This window comes from Sebastes fasciatus, chromosome 7 (genome assembly GCF_043250625.1).
Source record: "Sebastes fasciatus isolate fSebFas1 chromosome 7, fSebFas1.pri, whole genome shotgun sequence".
Classification (NCBI taxonomy): domain Eukaryota; kingdom Metazoa; phylum Chordata; class Actinopteri; order Perciformes; family Sebastidae; genus Sebastes; species Sebastes fasciatus.
This window is the reverse complement of record NC_133801.1, coordinates 26,283,489-26,302,564: the sequence shown is the minus strand read 5'-3', so window position 1 is coordinate 26,302,564 and position 19,076 is coordinate 26,283,489. Positions and strand designations below refer to the sequence as shown.

General features: G+C 42.1%; 2 protein-coding genes across 8 annotated transcripts in view; one reads left to right on the top strand and one right to left on the bottom strand.

Annotated features, from left to right (window-relative positions):
• Nucleotides 1–19,076, top strand: part of LOC141770481 (tyrosine kinase receptor Cad96Ca) — a 159,481-nt gene that overhangs the window by 28,745 nt on the left and 111,660 nt on the right. The gene's annotated exons all lie outside the window — the stretch shown is intronic.
• brip1 (BRCA1 interacting helicase 1) overlaps nucleotides 1–19,076 on the bottom strand; it is an 81,725-nt gene that overhangs the window by 59,457 nt on the left and 3,192 nt on the right. For 5 of the 7 annotated variants that reach the window (XM_074640008.1, XM_074640009.1, XM_074640006.1 and 2 more), the window contains exons 5-14: nucleotides 18,413–18,558; nucleotides 17,016–17,144; nucleotides 9,249–9,521; nucleotides 5,914–6,135; nucleotides 5,552–5,751; nucleotides 5,328–5,460; nucleotides 3,952–4,112; nucleotides 3,656–3,845; nucleotides 3,267–3,407; nucleotides 2,571–2,732 (exon numbers count right to left, since the gene is read on the bottom strand). In XM_074640008.1, coding sequence (XP_074496109.1) covers nucleotides 2,571–2,732; nucleotides 3,267–3,407; nucleotides 3,656–3,845; nucleotides 3,952–4,112; nucleotides 5,328–5,460; nucleotides 5,552–5,751; nucleotides 5,914–6,135; nucleotides 9,249–9,521; nucleotides 17,016–17,144; nucleotides 18,413–18,558 — 1,757 coding nt within the window. Of the gene's footprint in view, nucleotides 1–2,570; nucleotides 2,733–3,266; nucleotides 3,408–3,655; nucleotides 3,846–3,951; nucleotides 4,113–5,327; nucleotides 5,461–5,551; nucleotides 5,752–5,913; nucleotides 6,136–9,248; nucleotides 9,522–17,015; nucleotides 17,145–18,412; nucleotides 18,559–19,076 lie in introns of those variants that run through there. The other 2 variants (XM_074640013.1, XM_074640010.1) reach the window with 2 other exon arrangements.

Sequence of the window (19,076 nt, the reverse complement as noted above, 5' to 3'; positions counted from 1 at the left end):
TTGCTTTACTCTTTGCTTTGTCCCTGTGAATTACTGGGAAACGCTACCTCTGAAATCTATTCAAATAAAGATTGGCGGGGGTGCTGGGGGTCCACGCTTAGGTTAAACGGGTCATAATCCATACACACTGAGACCGCTGACAATGGGATAAAAGTAGAGAGGGTTGTATGAGGTCCTTATCCATAGTCATAGTCCTACAGTAGATGGCAGTCGGTGTGAACTAACCCTTCAAAACACCAAAGTTACACAATCACACCAAAAACCAAACCGATCAACACAGCGGTAGACCAGCAACTCCCATGTTCTGAGAAGTAAAATGACTGTTTTAGTCAATGGAGTCTCTTTGAAGAGAGCATAGATAGCGGCTTCAGTTCCCCGTCGGAAAGGGCTGTCTCATGGCAAGGTAAAGCAATGAAGATATTCTAAATATAGCGTACACTTCAACTGATATTGATTTTTTTTTTCAGTGTCTAAAATGCATTTTGCTGCTGCTTTGCTCCCGTGCTGGTACTCCTTTCTGTTTCTCCAGACTTCATCTACTGTAGGTAATACACTGACTATGGAGATGTACCTCATAAAACCCCACTGAGAAATACCCGAACTATCCCTTTAAGCGGTTGCAAGCCAAAAATGTTAGGAACCTCAGCATTATAATATATACGTTTAAAGGGATCTTTTTTTCATAATGACTTTAAACTCAAATGTTATTATATTTCCCACAGTAAATATATTCATCAACCAAAGTTACACGTAACATGCGTATTGTGGACAAACACACAATGATAAATGAAATCCACTTGGCCCTGAGTAAGCCATTGTGACAACCGAGCTACAGTCCACATTAATTATTCATGAACAAAAACGCATGACAAACAAAGGGGGACAAAGTGTCTATGAGTGCGCTCTAAGAAGCACCCTCATTAACTGAAAGAGGATACAGTTCCATGAGGATGATGGCAGTTAACAAGTACTTGACAAGTACCTCTATTGAATAGTAGTGATCTATTGTAACATATGACACCACCAACAGCTGCTTCTTCTCATCAGTGGGATCTATTGGAATTCAGTTTTGAAAACTGTTACTTGTATATAATATAAATACCTTCAAACAACGAAAACACGGACCACTGACTCCAATCTGTGGTCTCTAGCTCCTCCCAGTGGTAGAAAGTGGAAATTAATGTTCCAACTACAAACAATCCACCACCACTTCAATACGATGGAATTAATCATTTTGAGAGTAAATTTAGATGCATGCTGGGAGGGAGCTGTTGCCCTGTACAACCAAGAACAAGGCAACGGCAAATCATTTGTATCGATGATGCAATCACTAATCCTCTAAAAAAATAAACCTACTGATGTATACACTGAGTGACCTAAATAATACCAACACCTCTATTGTTGTTATAGTATTGTAAGCGAATGCTTCTTGTTTTTTGCACTCTCCCCTTTGCTGCTGAACACTGCAAATTTCCCCACTGCGGGACTAATAAAGGAATATGTTATCTTACCTTATGTTATATCCATGCAGTGCAGTACAATTGCCCTCCAACACATTACACATTTTTTCTCGTAGTTATGACTTTATTCTCGTAATATTACGACTTTTTTTCTCGTAATATGACTTTGTTCTCGAAATCTCAGATTTTTTTCCCCCCTCAATGTGGCCCTAATACTCCGTTGTACCAACCTGCCCAGGTCAGACACATTTATACTGCATTAATGTTAACTAATATGTGCTGTCCCTATTTGTGCTCCTCCTGCTGGCTTGTGTTTTTTTTCCACGGCAGCTTGCCTGCAGGTAGAGATGAACGGGGTCATCTAACCCGAGGTCTTGCACCAGGTTGGGCCTAGCTTATTTAGGCTGGTTCCACATTCTGTGTGCCTCTCACCAACAGCATCATATACTTTTTGGTTTGGTTCTCCTCTTTGTTTTGCCTTCACAACAACACACGTGCATTCAACACTGCAACCACCACTAACTTACAGATTCATTTATTATGTTGCTTTTGTCTCGGTTTCAAATAATATATTGTTTGAATTACTTTAAATCCTGTGTGGTCTCCCTCTTTTTCTAGCTCACTGAGCCTGGGCTGTGACACCTGAAAAAGTTTGTATAGCACATTTCAAGCAAGGAGTACAAGGTGCTTTCCAGAGAAAGAGTAAAAAAAGTAAAAAAAATAATGTTTAAAAGGCTAAAGAGAGATAATCCAATCTCAAAAATCTAAAAAGACTGCGCTAAATCTACAAATCAAATATTTTTTTAATAGTCCAGGTGTTTTATAAAATTAATGTGGCAAAGATTTTGAAGCTGTTGGGACTACATCTGATAAAAATGTGAGTCAAAACTTGAATTTCTATCCTTTTTTTAATCTGTACTGCACACCACACATAGCTAACCAATGTGATTCTGAAAATGCCAGAACATGTAGTGGTGAGATGTGTATTAACGGTATCTAACACAGCCCATGTGACACCTTAATACATATCAAGCTCTTATTCCTTCAGACCAGTAATTTCAGAGTCTATGTTTCCTGGTTTAGTGGAGTATGTCTTAGTGGTATATTTACCTTGTAAGAAGGTAAAAAGCAGAGCACACCCTTGGCCACGACCTGGCAGACATGGAGCAGCAGCGCACCCACCTCGTCCTGGAAGGCATACGTTTCAGTGTGTTGGAAGGTGGCAAGGAGTTTTCTGCCTTGGGGTCCTGCACCAACAGTGCCCACCCAAACCTGAAGAGAGGGCATTAGAAATCTTCACCAAGTTCAAATCATCATCATCAATATAATAAATCTATCTGGCATTACCATGTTGGCCCAAAAATTAGTTATCAGCGGCCCAAACACAAATATTTTCCTGGTATTATTATGAGCCTTTTGAAAAAACATCATTCTCATGTGCACTGCCAGAGTAGTGGTAGCAGTCATAAGTTCAATCATCAACGCTGTTGCAATCAAATGGTTAGACTGACATCTGCTGGACAAAAGTGGTATAGATGTGGCGCAAAGACGGGGTCAAAGTTTCCATCTTTGGTTGATACGCCTGATTTCTACCTGCTGATACAGACACAGCTCTACTCTCCCGCTTTGATCAACCTTTTGAAGACTTGGAAGTCATAAATCAAGAGTCATATTATTAAATTAGACAACCAGGAATCAAGCAGCTAAACATCCTCTTAAACAGCAATACACTTTGTCAGAAGAGCCACAAAATGCATACGTCTGCATTGTTCCCAGAGGCTCAGTGACATGGGTAAACCTACTGACCTGGGACTTGTTGATAACATGGTTGGCCTCTAGCTGGATGGAAAAGTTCACCCCAAGTTCAGAGGAGAAGGAGCCCATGGGTGACAGGGTTCCTGATGTCAGCACAATGGTGTGCACCGACGTACTCAAGTCAGAGAAAGCCTGCGACACACAGATACAGACACAATGAACCTCCAAGGGGAGTTTCAGCTCATTTATTCCACCAACATATCAAAACATCAAAGGGTGGCACAGTGGAAATTGAAGAGCTAGAAAATCACTTTTTTGTGACATATTTTATCAGCACTTGGCAGGTAATTTCAGACCCTGTAATAAGTCATACATTTAAGTTAATAGACTTCAGTAATAGATAATCTACATGGCAGGGTGCGCCATCTATAACCACTCACCACAGCGGGGTTGAGGCACCAGAAGCTGAGCGTCAGGACTTCGGCCTTGACTCGGGCGCTCTGGAGTTGCATCTGGCGTTGCCTTTGGCGTGGCCGAACGACAAATCCCTGGGCATCAGGGACATCGGGTGGGACCCGGTTGGTCCAAGCAAAGCTCTTCTGCAGAGCTATCCGGTAGTCTTCAGCATACCTACAGACACACAGAGACGTGATTCTATACCCTGTACAGTAGTTCATCTGAGGCACTGGCATGCCCAGGATTTTGGTCTAGCCGACTTCTTTGGTTCATCTCTGACCTGCAGGTGTCCTCAGGGGAGAACATGTAGCCCAGCACCATGAAGATGTTTTTGAGGACAGTGGAGGTAGCTGTACTGATGGTTGGTATCTGAACCATATCTTCTTTACCATTTATCACACCGACACGCTCTTCTTTCTCCAACACTGCTGCCAGGTTTTGCTGTCAAAGAATGACAAAAAAAAACAGCTGTTGATTATTACAGTACATCTAAATCCAATAAAGAACATGCAGCACATATTTAAATATTATAAACATACTTTTTTTTTTTTTACAAGAAATATTACACCCTGGTAATTCTACCATAAATAAATGAGACTAAATTGGAGCTGATTTTCCCGCCAGTGGAGCTGTTGGTACTAGTGTGAAAAATTAAGACTCCTCTTCCCATGAGCTGGTTCATTTTTTCCGTTCCCATCCATGACAAAGGGGAGGACATTATTCATTTTCTTAACCTTTACACATTCACACTCTACACCCATTTTTAATACTTATGGTGCAGAGACAAACTTAACTTAAATAACTTAATGTGCAAACTGTGGTATTAATATTGTCCTAAGTTACCAGTATAGGCACAGAAATCTTCAAACAAGGCCTTCATTTATTTCTTTAAGTAGTCAAACTTTAAATACATGCATATCACGGTGCAAAATGACTGGATGGCGTGGTACACGTTTTAATTACTGTACCTGCAAATACCGGACAAGGACAAGACTTTGTATGATTTTTCTCCCTGATGTTGGGGAGGGTAAGGATTGGGTTGTTGTAAACCACGGTCCCTCTTCGCCATAGAATAAACCCACAAATTTACCACTAAATGAGACACACACACACAAATAGCCTCACAAAGTCAGTCTTTACCAACTCCAGTATTACTATGACATTTTAGTCTGGTAAACATCCACTGGGATCGACTGAGCCAAACACTTGGAAACTGCATCAATCAAAATCAGCAAACTATTCTAATGTCCTCACAGACTTTGACGCACGCCCGCACCGAGTCACTGAATGAAACATTCAAGAAAAATGTGGTGATAGCAAGAGGAAGGAAAAAAAACCTACATGTCACTATATGTGCTTTGTTGTCTTATGATGCATGGGGGTAATTTCCAAATGTTGATTTGGTTCAACTGTGCTATTTTGCTTATTATCAGGTAGCAAACAACAAATACTAATGTAATCAATAATATAATCCCATTACACATACCAGTGGGCCCTTACACCTGCACTGAGGCACTTACACTGATCACACAGTTGGATTCAGTGCTTCAGGCTTAGAGTGAACATTTGAAATGGACCAAATACTCATAGCAGCAGCAGTGTAAGGGTATGGTACACCTCAAATGTCTACAAGTAAAGCAAAGATATTTGGTGCACCTTCAGATTTCTAAAGGTGTCAGCGGTGATGCCCAGGTTGTGAAAGATACCCAGGATATCCTTTCCATTCCAGACTTTACTGGCGCTCTCATATCCCCGTTCAGACATCAGGCTCTGGCTCTCCTGGATCCAGCTACACCATGGACAAAAAGACATCCTTAGTAAATATCTACTCAAATTATGAGAACCAGAGATGAGCAATATTAGGTCACTGCATCACTAACTTGATCAGGCTATAGCAGAAGTCCCTGAGCAACTCGTGTTTAGAGCGTCTGATGTTGCTATTGACCATGCCGTCAAGCTCATCCCTGGACATCAGCAGACTGTTGTAGTCCAAAGTGAAGCTGGCACTCTCCCTTGCACAGTCCTCAATGTTGTGGGCCTCGTCCAGCACCACGATCTGGCCTTCCAGGTCGATCTCCATCTGGTGAAAATGTAGATTAAAAGCAAGAGATGAAGAGCAGAGGAGAGGGAGAGGTTAAACTCTATATATGATCTGGTCCTTTGTTTTTAAACTAAACTCATCTTGTTGATCCCTTTGAATTGTTCTATGATTTCTTCACCCTCTCTTCCAAACTCTACTCACACTCTCTCTGATCATTGGGTCCATCAGGTAGTTATATGGACAGAAGATGATGGAGGCGCCCTGCATAAGTTCCCGGGCAGCATAGTAGGAGCATGACCGGAGCCGTTTGCCCAGTGCGACAAGGTCCTCGATGTCCCAGGCGTCATGGAGTCCATGAACCCGCTGTAGTGTTTGCTGGTCCCGCATCCTCTGGACACCGTGGTAAAAGCGGCATGACTTGCCCTGCAATATACAAAATGTTCACTCAGGCAGCAGCATTCAATGGATCATGGAACACATGGTTTGCTTGATCACATATAGTCCTATTTCAATGCAGGAACTTAACGAATCAAAGCACTTAGCCACCGTCACGGGTCCACACATCCATTGATCTCAACACGCTTTGGGGACGAGTTCCTGAAACTAAATTTGGGCTTAGCTCAAGAAGTGATCCTGAATGCAACTTCGAGACACTTTCAAGGGTTGCCAGCAGTGTTGTCAATCGTGAATGATCGAGCAGATGTATCATCACATCACAAGATGACTTTCTGACCTCACCCCTTTTGATTTGAACACATTTTTCCCTACTTGTTAAAGGTTGGGTTGGTAAGTCCTTACTAGATGCCCGAACCACTTCAACTGTCTCCTTTTAACGCAAAGGACTAGCGGCTCTACTCCGAGTCCCTCACGGATGACTGAGTTTCCCACTCTATCTCTAAGAGAGACCCCAGCCACCCTCCTGAGAAAACCCATTTCGGCCGCTTGTACCCGCGATCTAGTTCTTTCGGTCATGACCCAGCCCTCATGACCATAGGTGAGAGTAGGAACGGCGATTGACCGGTGGATCGAGAGCTGTGCCTTTCAGCTCAGCCCCTCTTTTCGTCACAACGGTGCGGTAAAGCAAATGCAATACCGCCCACGCTGCTCCGATTCTCCGGGCAATCTCACGTTCCATTGTCCCCTCACTCGCGAATAAGACCCCGAGGGACTTGAACTCCTTCACTTGGGGTAAGGACTCATTCCCTACCTGGAGTAGGCATTCCATTGGTTTCCTGCTGAGAACCATGGCCTTAAATTTAGAGGTGCAGATCCTCATCCCAGCCACTTCACACTCGGCTGCGAACCGATCCAGTGAGTGCTGGAGGTCACAGACCGATGATACCAACAGGACCACATCATCTGCAAAAAGCAGCGATGAGCTCCTCAGCACACCGAACTGCAAACCCTCCTCCACCCCGACTACGCTACTACAATAAACCCAACGATACTTAAACAAAAGAATAATGGAGAATGCTTGTTGGACTAACTTAGATGTCCAGGCCATGACCAGATTGTCTTCTCTCTAGTCTCCAATTTAACCAGAGGTGACATACAGTATTTCAGAGGCTGCCTGTGATCAGGTGTTCCAGGTATTGTAGTGGTTTACATGTCCTGACACTCATACAGTGAATGTACAAGAAGTGTAAAGAAGCAGCATCTCATGTACCAAGCCCCAATTACACTGTCACCAGAGGTGTCAGCTTCAGATGTCCCACCCTGTTCTTAAGGATTTAACAGCTTGAGGTGACACTGTCAAACGCAAATACTGTACACCGGTGGACTCGGTAACCTCCAGACACAATGATAATCTCTAGATGAAATGGTCTACTTCTCACTATCATGTGCTAAGCTAGGACACTTTGCTGACACTGAACCCTGTCTGCTCAGTGAAAGGGGAGTTGGGGGGGGATTAACAGCCATGCAGCCACATTTAGGAAGGTCAGGACAGGTGTTTTGACTGAAGACGACGTGCGTTTCTGTGTATGAATCACTGTGTGTCTATACAGCATGGTAACCTGACACTGACTAGACTAGACCCTGAGGTGATGAAGACACAGAGCATCAGTAACACCCATTCCAGTGAGGGGTTATGACTGGGCCAGCTATTTCAAATGACAAAGTGAGACAATTGCCATGGGAGGCAAACACCTCCATTGACAGCGTAATTGTCCTGACTGCAGTAGGAGCCTCAACTTCAGGACAGTATGGGGTTTACAAGTGTCTCATGTCTCTAAAAAAAAAAAGTTCTTGACATTTTAGTGTGTCAAAAAGTGCCGGCTGGACCAATTGTGGATGTTGCAGCAGCATAATTGATGCTCCGAGGCTACATTGTTGAGGAGTTTTGTCTGGTAGTGGTAGTTACCTGTGGGGTTTTTGTTACAGTCTATTCAGTACATGATGGTTTGAGGTCTGGTGAGTATTACGTGTGAGGGAGAGATATCAATTGGGATCAAAAAGTTGTAATATCATTTTATTCATCAGCTGGATGAAAGTTTGATTCCATGGACAAAGTGTGTGTCATGAGGTGTTGGATTTCACAGCTAGAAGGGGGGTCAATCCTGGTTCAAAAGAGTCTAATTCATGTCCAGTACAGTTCTTTGTGAGGCAAGAGGGTGCAGACAAATAGGGGGCTTGAACTGGTCTAAATTATGGACAATAGCAGACATACAGAATGTGCCCTTAATGGGATAAAAGTCACATGTCAACATGGCCTGGCCTGGGTTTTTGATGTAGTATATTTTTTTTTACATTGGCATATAACATAAACAAACAATTTGATAAGGTTCCCGTAGAAATATGCTCTCTGGTCAACGAATTATGTAATGGTGACACTTGTTTCCAAATGACCTAAAAACATAGAACATATCTTTAGCATTTCTGTACTGACATTTCTTATAATTTATCGGCCAACATAAAACCAGATACCAATATATATCTATATAATATGTATTTTCACAGATTTATTGGTCTAGCTCTAGTCCATAAGTGTACTTCTATGAAAATAAGAATTATTTTGTCCTTATTACAAAAAAAGATTTCTTCAATATTACATGTTTATGACTGATAAATTATTAGAATTAGACTGATGACTCTGATATTAAGGCCCAATAATGTCCATTAAAAAAAAAAAAGCCTAATGGTTCAGATGGTTTGATGCAGATCTTGCCTTTAACTCTTAACAGTTTTGTCTTCATGCGAAGCCTTAAACAAGTCAGTCTGGTACTGATTTAAGGGGTTTAATTAGCTCTGGCCTGATGTTTGCAATGTTCATCTTCACCTTAGAGATAATCTCTTTGCAAGACAAATTCTAACAATTGAACTCTACACAGAGGAAGTGCAAGCTTTACAGATGTATACTTGTTGCAGGGAAAGCATTAGATTGTGACCTATACAGTATGTATTCAAGTTCACCACAGCTGCTGTTCTTTATGAGGGAGTGACTATTAGATATCAAAAAGACAGATTTCAGTTGGAGTATTACTTTAAAGCTCAAGTTAAAAATAGGTGTATGTGTGTAAGTAAGTGTTCATCCTCACATCTTTGCCCTCCAGAAGCTCCTTGCAGCGTTCATTGCGGTTGGCGTGAGGCGCCACCTCTGGGTTGACACAGGTGTGAGCTCTACTGGATAAGATGGTCATGGGCACACCGGAGTAAACAGTGCGCTTCAGCTCATTAGCGATCTGAGTTATCTGTTTATGTGTACGAGTGCCGAAGAAAATCTTAGGAATCTTCTTTTTGACACCTTTGTCTTTGTCCTTCACGCCGTCTTTGGTTGAAGCACACGGGCACCTCGAGCAGGGTTCAGGGGACTGGATAGAGGAAAAAGAAACAAACACTGAGAGGTAGTTCACAGCTGGATATCAAGTTCAACATCTCAGCACTGCAGCCGAGTCCCAGATCTTGTTTGGTTGATTAAACAATAACAGCAACTGTCATTTTTTCTGCTGATAAAACAGTCCTTTTACAGTTGTGCTGAATATAAATTCCATTCCTCCCAAATTCAGACGACACATTGGATGCTGTTTTTTGTGGAGCTAATAGTTGGGTAATTGGAAACTGGGTCTTAGATGTTGCACGGAGAATAGATGGCTCAGAACCACAACTGTTTGGAGGAAATGTGCAACATTTCTGACACAAATATGGAATTATTCAAAATGTAAATAAATAAACAAGGCAAAAGGGAGCATGGCTCACATACCCCCGCTCACTGCTTGACCCCTACTGAAGTAGGGCCAAAGGTTTTGCCCTTTTGGAACCAATGGAATTAATCTATTGAGCACAATGTATCTTGTTATTATCAAACATGTTGGAACCCTGGTGTCCTAACCCCCAAAAAGGCACAACTAAACCACACTGTCAACCATCATACCAAATTTGAAGCTCATAAGTCAAATAGTTTCCGAGTTCTGCTCCGGAAACGAAAGTGTGACGCAAGAACGGACGGAAGGACGGACGGACGGATCTCTACCCACTGCCGCTTTAATACACTACACACCTCTGCATCTCTTGGACTGGTCGGTTATAACTCAGTATTCTGTCTATTTGTGCAGAAGTCACTAGATTTACCGGGGATTATTAATCCTATGCGTCACAGCCTCCTGTCCAACGCTTCTGGCAAAATTTGCGTTTCATGTTTTAGTCTCGACACGAGTTAAAATGCATGTAGCGGTTATTATGTGGATTTATTATTTAGATCAGTGCACCATACAGACATACACAATGTGATTTCCTGAAGAAGCCCGCTCTCCATGTTGTTGAATCGTGGTTGTCTTTCTTCACTCTGATTGGCACAGCTGTTTCAGAGCTATGAGACCAGTGATGCGATTGGCTGAGACCGTATTTATTAATCCCCATACAACTCCGATCTATATTCCACTTCACCCAGTCTTTTTTGCATGATCCAAAATAGCAGCTACATTTGGAGCTGACACCAAAAACCTACCTCTTTCCACTGCTCGTTGTGCTTGTGCCAGTAAATGTATGTGCATGCATCTGATACCAGCCGCACTACGGCGGCAACAACACATGCGCGCACATGGCACATTGTTTAATTAATGATAAAGTTGGCTGGGCATCTTTTTCTGAGGCCTAACCACCAGTGGTACTTATTTATTTATAAAGCCACTGTTAATAAATTACCATCTTAAATGCTGTCTTTTTAAGTTTCAAATAAATGTTCAATAGATCACTAGGTCTCGTGTACACAAGCATCACATCGTGTGAGGTCTGCAACATGCCACTCACAGAAATGTTCTTCTCTATTGTTATTTTGTTAGTATTGTGAATGCTAAACTACATTTAGCTTTTCAGCGTGTTAGGATACAAAAAGCTACCGACTCATCGCTATTATCCACCGCCTGAATAGACTCTCTGACAGATTGTCTCGTATAGTCTTTTGAAAAACACACATGGGGAAGCATAAAGAATCTGCATCCATACATAAGGTATCCTGTCACTCTCCACCGGATGACCTTTTGGGTCTGAAAGATGATAGGCCACCATTGTGGAAGCTGAGAAAATCTAGCTGCTTCATAATTGGCCGTCCAGTGACGTAGCGGATTCTCTCCCCCCCCCCCCCGCCTCACAGGTGAAGTGTAGCCAGCGACGCTTATGAAACTGATCCTGCTTATGTGTTGAGCTCTTTTAAGTGGTGTACTCTTTGACCATTCAGTGGCTCACAGACACCGTCCAATCACAGGCTTCTCAAATCCAGCACTGGAACTGTAATATAATTTAAAACTCTGCAGTCTAAATTATATCATTATCAAGATTATCAGTAGTAGTAGCAGCAGTAATTAATAATTATATCTTGTCTTGAATCACACCACAGCGAACCCTCTCTCTTCTGTATCCGTTTCCACTGCAATCATACCATACACCGATCAGCCATAACATTGGGTCAGCATGGGCACCCTGACCGGTCTGTGGCTATGCAGCCCCATACGCAACAAACTGCGATGCACTGTGTGTTCTGACACCTTTCTATCGGAACCAGAATTAACTTTTAAAGCAATTTGAGCTGCAGTAGCTCTTCTATTGGATCGGACAACACGGGCCAGCCTTCGCTCCCCACGTGCATCAATGAGCCTTGGGTCTGACCCTGTCGCCGGTTCACTGGCTTTCCTCCATTGGATCACTTTTGGTAGGTCCTGACCACTGCAGACCGGGAACATCCCACAAGAGCTGCAGTTTTGGAGATGCTCTGACCCAGTCGTCTAGCCAGCACAATTTGGCCCTTATGAAAGTCGCTCACATCCTTACGCTTGCCCATTTTTTCTGCTTCCAACACAAAGTTCAAAATGTTCACTTGCTGTCTGATATAGGCCACCTACTGCCAGGGGCCATTGTAACGAGATAATCAATGTTATTCACTTCCCCTCTCAGTGGTCTTAATGTTATGGCTGATCGGCAGCGGAACCCTCTCTCTTCTGTATCTGTATCTACAACCATACCATATGTAACAAAGGTAAAGAAAAAGACAATCATTGTGACCTCCTGGAATTAATCCCCAAAAGGCAGTTTTACTGTCAGCTGAGCCTTGAGAAACATCTAATATTGTGGCACTTTCAATTGTTAAACAGCCAATGGCATCAGACCAAGAGGTCAACATCGATATGCACACCTTGTCACCACTGCATGGTATTAAGACGTTTGTAAAAAACAGAACTAAACCTAAAAAACCTGAAACTAGAAAAAAACAAACCCTAAACAATTAATGATTGAATCCAAGAGGACGTTTGTGCCAAATTTGAAGAAATTCCCTCAAGGCGCTCCTGAGATATTCACGTTTGTCCGGAAAACATAATGCCTCTGGCCATGGATGTCGAAGGCGCGAAGGCATTAAAAAAAAAAAGTGTCTGGCCTCTTTCTTCAGAGATTACAATATTTTTGTTTATCGAATAAACATAATTCATAAGCTTGGCAAACAAGTTTATCCCTAAATCCTCAACAAATTACCTGAATGATTCCAGGTAAGAATGAATGGTATGTGTTTGTCACGCATCGCAACGTATGATGGGGATCAGAAGGTAGCACTTCTGATGACAGACGAGTAGCTCGAGTTACCCGGCGGCTCAGATTTTCCAAGCATGTTTGCCCATCAAATATTACAATGTGTGATGGAGTGCAGGCCAAAGAGAGCCCTTGGAGAGCCGTCTCTCAGAGTTAAGAGGGATAACGAGCCCTGAGCCCATGTGAAAAATAAACAGAGGTGCTGCAGGGCCCCAACACCAGTTCGAGTTACCTTTCTCCTCTGGAACAGTTACGCTCCACAGCCTGGGCCCTGAGCCCGATCACCTTACCTGCTGCTGCCACATTAAATAGAGCCATCCAAATATCCTGCCCCAAGATGGCCAATAATTACTTATTCATTGGCAGGTGGGGGGAGGGAGGGGTGGGTTGGGGCAGTGTAGAAGGGCTTACTGATGAATAGAGGCCCTTGTCAAAAGCTGCAGCAGGAAACAGCTGACACAAGAGTATCCTTTTACGCGCCTGCCTCCCGAGATGCCAGGACAACAAGGTTTCAAGCCTGGCCCCACAGCCCAGAGCAGACACCCCCTAGAAAGGAATGTAGATAACTGGCAAAAGGGGCAAACAAGACGCCAGCTCTGCTCGCAACAAGAACATAACAATTCCACCGGTGTTGCTCCTTGGGTGCCGCTAGCAATGAGAATGCCCGTGCCTTCTTTCAAAACAACATGTAACGTGAGGGAACTGTTTTCTTATTACCACAGCATTTACAGGTACACTGTATAGGTCAGGTGTACAACGTTTCTTTAGGTGTACTGAGTTTCTACAGGTATACAAAGCTTACTTAGTACAGGTATACTAAGTTCCCTTGGTATACCTACACTACCAGGTGTAAGTGTATGCAATGGCTAAAGCTTTCTTGAATTGACAGAACAGAGGTCAGTGGTGTTACTGAACACCTCAGAATATTCACAGGTAGGCTTCTGTTGCTTTACTCCCTGCCAACACCTGAGAGATGGAAATCTCACACTCCAGGGGGCCAGTCAGAGGGCACTGAGAGGCCGCAGGCAGTGGATCACTTAGGTATCACTGGCGCCTCTCACTGGACGCCAATTTGCTCCTCATTCCACAGCTTTCGAGGGCTTGGAATTCATTCCAATAAGGGTGGGCTTCAATAGCCAATACCTCGGAAGACATGACACCGAACACCCCCTCCTCCCATTATGACCACACCGTGCAGGTAGGGGGCCCTGGCAAATATCTGCCCTCCAAAGCACCTGTTTATCCCTCGGGCGCAGTAACCAGCGGGTGAACCCCATTCAATATTTATCCCCGTGGCTTTCACAGATCAGCGGTCCAGGCGAGGCAAACCCTCTTAATTAAAACTGGAGCTTGCTTCAAAGGGCCCCATTCAGGCCGTCAGTCAGCGCTCGCGGGACAAAAGAGCCCGGGTCATGTAGCTGCAGGGAAACCAGAGATGGACGCGCTTTTTCGACTTCACTTTCCCTCCTCCTCTTTTTCCACCTCCGACCATCCGCGGCTCTAAATCCAAGCCACACACCTGTGGCAAGTTAGGACACAATTGTGAGAGTTCAACCATTCCTGTGAGCTGCATTCTGAGCAGCAATCTATGGCTGAGCATGTCTAATGATTATGGCTAACCTGTTGGTCTTTGGGACCTGGAGAGAACTCAGGAACATAGATTATTCACCAGACACAGCCTCTTGATACCTTTGAGAACATGGTGTTACTTGATGCACCTAGTTCGGTTGCGTCTGACTGCGGCAACGCAGCTTGTGCCCAACACCCTCACTTGTCGATTTATTTGCTCAACCTAACCAAAACTAATGCAGTCTAATAAACTGCCCTATAATAATTCTAGAGCTGAAACAACCACAGAAAATAAATCAGCAACAATTTTGATAATTGATTAATCGTCTCAGTCATTTCTCATCCCAACATTACCAGCTTTCCAAATGTGAGGATTTGCCCCTTTTCATTGTTATGTGACAGTAAACTGACTATCTTTGGGTTTTTGGATTGAAGGTCGGATGAAACAAGAAAGGTCATTATTATTATTAGGAAATTCTAATCACAATTTTTCAATATTTTCTGACATTTTATAAGAAGTGGTTGATCAAGAAAATAATCATCAGATTAATCAATAATGAACATAACTCTAAGTTAAATTCACAAAGGATATACTTTCAGTTTCGTTCAAACTGTTTTAGAGAGGCGTTGATCCAATTTTATGATCATTTTGGAGGCTGTGGTGCTGTTGAATTTTATTGTGTTATGCTGAGAGGCGTTTCAAATATTTTGTGTACCCTCATCGATATAAATGGGGTGCTATCTGTCACTATCAATACAGGAATAAAAGCCCAAAAAATAATATTAAAAAAATAAAATAAATGATGCTAAGCTGATGCAAATGCCATTATGTTGTCAGTGGTTCCACAACTTCATTATTTGATATTATAACTTTTGTTAGGAGACAGGCTATTCCTTGTTCAAGTATGCTAGCATGTCTCTTTCCAATGACTTACAACAGAAAGGCGGCAGCCTGAACTATGTAAATGTCAATATGTTTTGGTGGCACAAAGATTTGAGAATGCTCCCCTGCCCGCCTGATGACTGCAGGCTGGTGCTTTTGAGTTTGAAAGAAATTTATATAAATTCCTGCAAGCTCTGGTTGTAACCCCATGGTGCATATGAATTTTACTCTACATTTAGTTTTGTATGTTACCATTTTGTAAAAAAATAGGGGGGATCATTTGACTTCATGTTAAAGAAATGAAAGTGATCTCATGAGTAAAAGCATCAGAAGAGAACAAAATCAAATCATAACAGACCCACGTTTACTTCCACATGAATTATCTGCAAAGTTATATCATTTTAAGCCTATACACGTTTTAACCACTGTCTGTCAATTTGGTGGAGTATACCGCCACCCAGTGGTGTTAGTGATAATGTTAGTGGTGATATTGAACCTGTTGTTGATATAAGTGGTCTAAAAGTAGCTATAATCTACCCTTCCAGCAACATCCATGAGAGGGTTAACCAATCTGTGTTTACTGATAGGGTGCAAAAGACATGTTATCCCAAAGGGGGCTAATAAAGTAATTCTTCTTCTTCTTCTTTCACAACAGACATTTTGACATCCCATAGCAGGACAAGCACACTTGTAACTTGTGATAATATGGATTGCTCCGTTCCATTTAAATGTCTTGGTAAACCGTACCAGCGTACTAGCAGCATGCACAATGGACCTTTTTCACAGCAGATATTTTGATATCCCATAGCAGGAAAAGCACATGTGTAACTAATACCATTAATGACGACTGCATTCCACTGAGGTGTCCAATTTACCGAGACTTGATGTTGTGCATTCTGGCTCGCAGGAATGGCTTTACTGAGACATCATTAACAAAACCAGTTACACCAGCGTCTGCCCTGGAATTCAATACTTTGATTTGTTAATAATATTTTGGTATCAAAGATGCTGATAGTGAATATTTTCCATTAATATTTCCAAAATAAACAAGGCAAAAGTGAGCATGGCTCACATACCCCAGCTCACTGCTTGACCCCTACGAAAGTAGGGCCAAAGGTTTTGCCCTTTAGGAACTAATGGCATTAGTCTATTGAGCATAATCTAACTTGTTATTAGCTCACCTTCCCTCAAGTCCAGGGTGCCAAAAGTTTTTGAAATTTTGGGCATCCTGGACTTCTAACTCCCAAAAGGCACAACTAGACCACACTGTCAACCATCATACCACATTTGAGATTCCTAAGTTAAATAGTTTCAGATTTCTGCTCCGGAAACGAAACAGACGGAAGGACGGACGGACGGACGGGCACGCAGAGCGCTATATACCCCCGATTACGATGTCGCCGGGGTATAATTACATTCTGTTTTTAATGCAAATGAACTGGGACCCAGTGCTCATTGTGGAGGGAGTGTGGATTAGTACAGGTGGACCATGCCCACATATTTTGGTATTTATTACACATTTCAGCCTTTTTTGGAGAAAGTGGGATATTTAATGTAAACAATAACTAGGCATTGATGTGTCATTTCTCTCTCTGTCTCATGGAGATATGCCTGAACTGTAAAAGTGATAGATCGACCTCCTGATGACTTTTATGGCTGCAAGTAAAAAAAAAAAACTGTTTCCAAATGCTGGCTTCAGAGAAACCCTCCAACTGTTATAACGTATGTATAAATGTCTTCTGAAATGTGCCTATCCAAATGTATGGACAATATTTGCCCCATGTATCAGTAAAGGCATATTACTGGTGTAACTCAGCATCTATGCCTGGAATGTACTCACGCAGCATGATGAGGACAGACCAGCTGCTTGGCTTGGCTCTGTGGTCCAACTCTGTGGACCCGGAGGCTCATTTTCCAGCTCATCATCTAGAAATACCACTCCCTGCTCCAGACGCTGCCTTTTACGGCTCTGAGGAACAAACACAGAAACTTTACTCCACTGAGCTGCACATTATAGACAGTTTTGACAAAAAAACAAAAACACTATTTCACAAGAAAGCTAGCTTATTAATCAGGACACATTTTCATAAAGTGTGGTTACCTGACAGGAGAGGTGATATATTAATGCAATGTTTGTTAGAGATGTAACGGATGACATCATATCCCGATTTGAATGCTCTTTGTGCTTTTATTCAATTTGGGGTATTATTGGTACGGTTTTCATTTACACGACTGGAAGAGGTCATGAAAGTGGGACATTTGTAGTGTCACAACCAGACTGTGGTCACAACCGCTCCTCGTCTCTAGTGGAAATGTTGGTGTTGATGTAGCCATGGTGACCCCCAACAACATTGCGAAAACTTGTGAAAAGGACACAGAGGAGGGTATTGATTTATTACCTAAAAGAAACTCAGAATTAGTGATCGAAGTATTTTGCTTAAACATTTTTTGGTTAGGAAACTAAACTATAGTACATGATTAAGCATTTAGCCTACATCTTATACTGTGCAACATTTAGCCTGTGTCTGACTGCATACAATTCGGATTTATGCTCTTACCTCAGTAGACACTAAAGATTAAAGTTAATTCTACTTTGTCTTAGCATTTGTTAATTCGGTCTAAGTTTAATAATGTTTAATGAGATGTTGCTCCGGCATAGCACCTCCCCTTTCACATCCCCTTAACTCAAAAGGAATGTAAAGAATTAAGTTTGCTTATTAGGAAATCAATCTATAATAGTATAGAGAAGAAGGTTTGTGAAACCAGGCTTTTTATCAGCCTTTGGATCTGGAATGTGTTGTGCTGCCAGTTATTCACTATTCGCACTGTTTCCCCACTGCTGATGAAGTCCCTGGTACAAACAGAAAATGATACTTACTTGAAATATAATTTGCTGTCATAAGAAACCTTACCAAGAAACTGGTACCAATTGCTCTTTTCTTTTATTCTTAATTTACACAGCCATTTGTTGTATATGATGGTCTGGCAGTGTATTGAGTATTACATATTTATTCACTTGTATCTCAATAACATTTTTATGATGGTCAGCAAACTCTGACAGCACCGTACTGTGAGCTACCATCAATTCTAATACTAACGAAACAACGATCTCATCAAACCACTGCAGATACTAGTATTCCTTTCTTTTAAGACACAAGGCCAAAATTTTTTAAATATACCTTTAAATTTGATATACAGTAAATTCTGTAACAGTATATACAAGGCATCTACAACTACCTTGTTATCGGCAGTGCGAATGCGTTTCCTATCTGGCTGGAAGTCGTCGTCTTTCTCGCGGTCAGAGCTGAGGGAAGACTGGAACTTCTCAGACAGACGAGAGGCTATGGACTGTTTCTTGGGCTGCGACTCTTCTGGTGATGACACTGAAACACACCAAATGCAATATTATATTATACAGTAACAGAAATTAAGTGTGGAATTGGCTTAGTTGCTGGCTAGCCCTCGGTTAAACTTATCTGTGTAAAAAGGGTCAAAGTAGGACGATGTCTAAAATAAATGACAAGAAACGCAATTGTTTTTTTTCTTCTGCTGTACAGATTCCTAAATGGTGGTATGAACCGAACCTTGACTTCTGTGTACCGTTAGTCGCAGTGGATGTAATCCAGATTTCTTTTTTTTATGTCAAAGCATGAAGAAATCTCCAGAAATGATCAAACTTAAGTAGAAATATAAAACACAAAATAATTGAGTTTTCATTTGGTAACACAAGTACCTTTGTTTACTCAGAAATTTTGTGTGAAACCAGTAAAACAAAACCAACACAAAAAAAATCAGTGTGTCTCTATTTGAAATGTCCAACTACCACTGTGCTACAGGGGAGACTGGTTCAGGCAAAAAGAACCGTTATGCATGTTTCAATGTTACCACAAATAAAATTAAG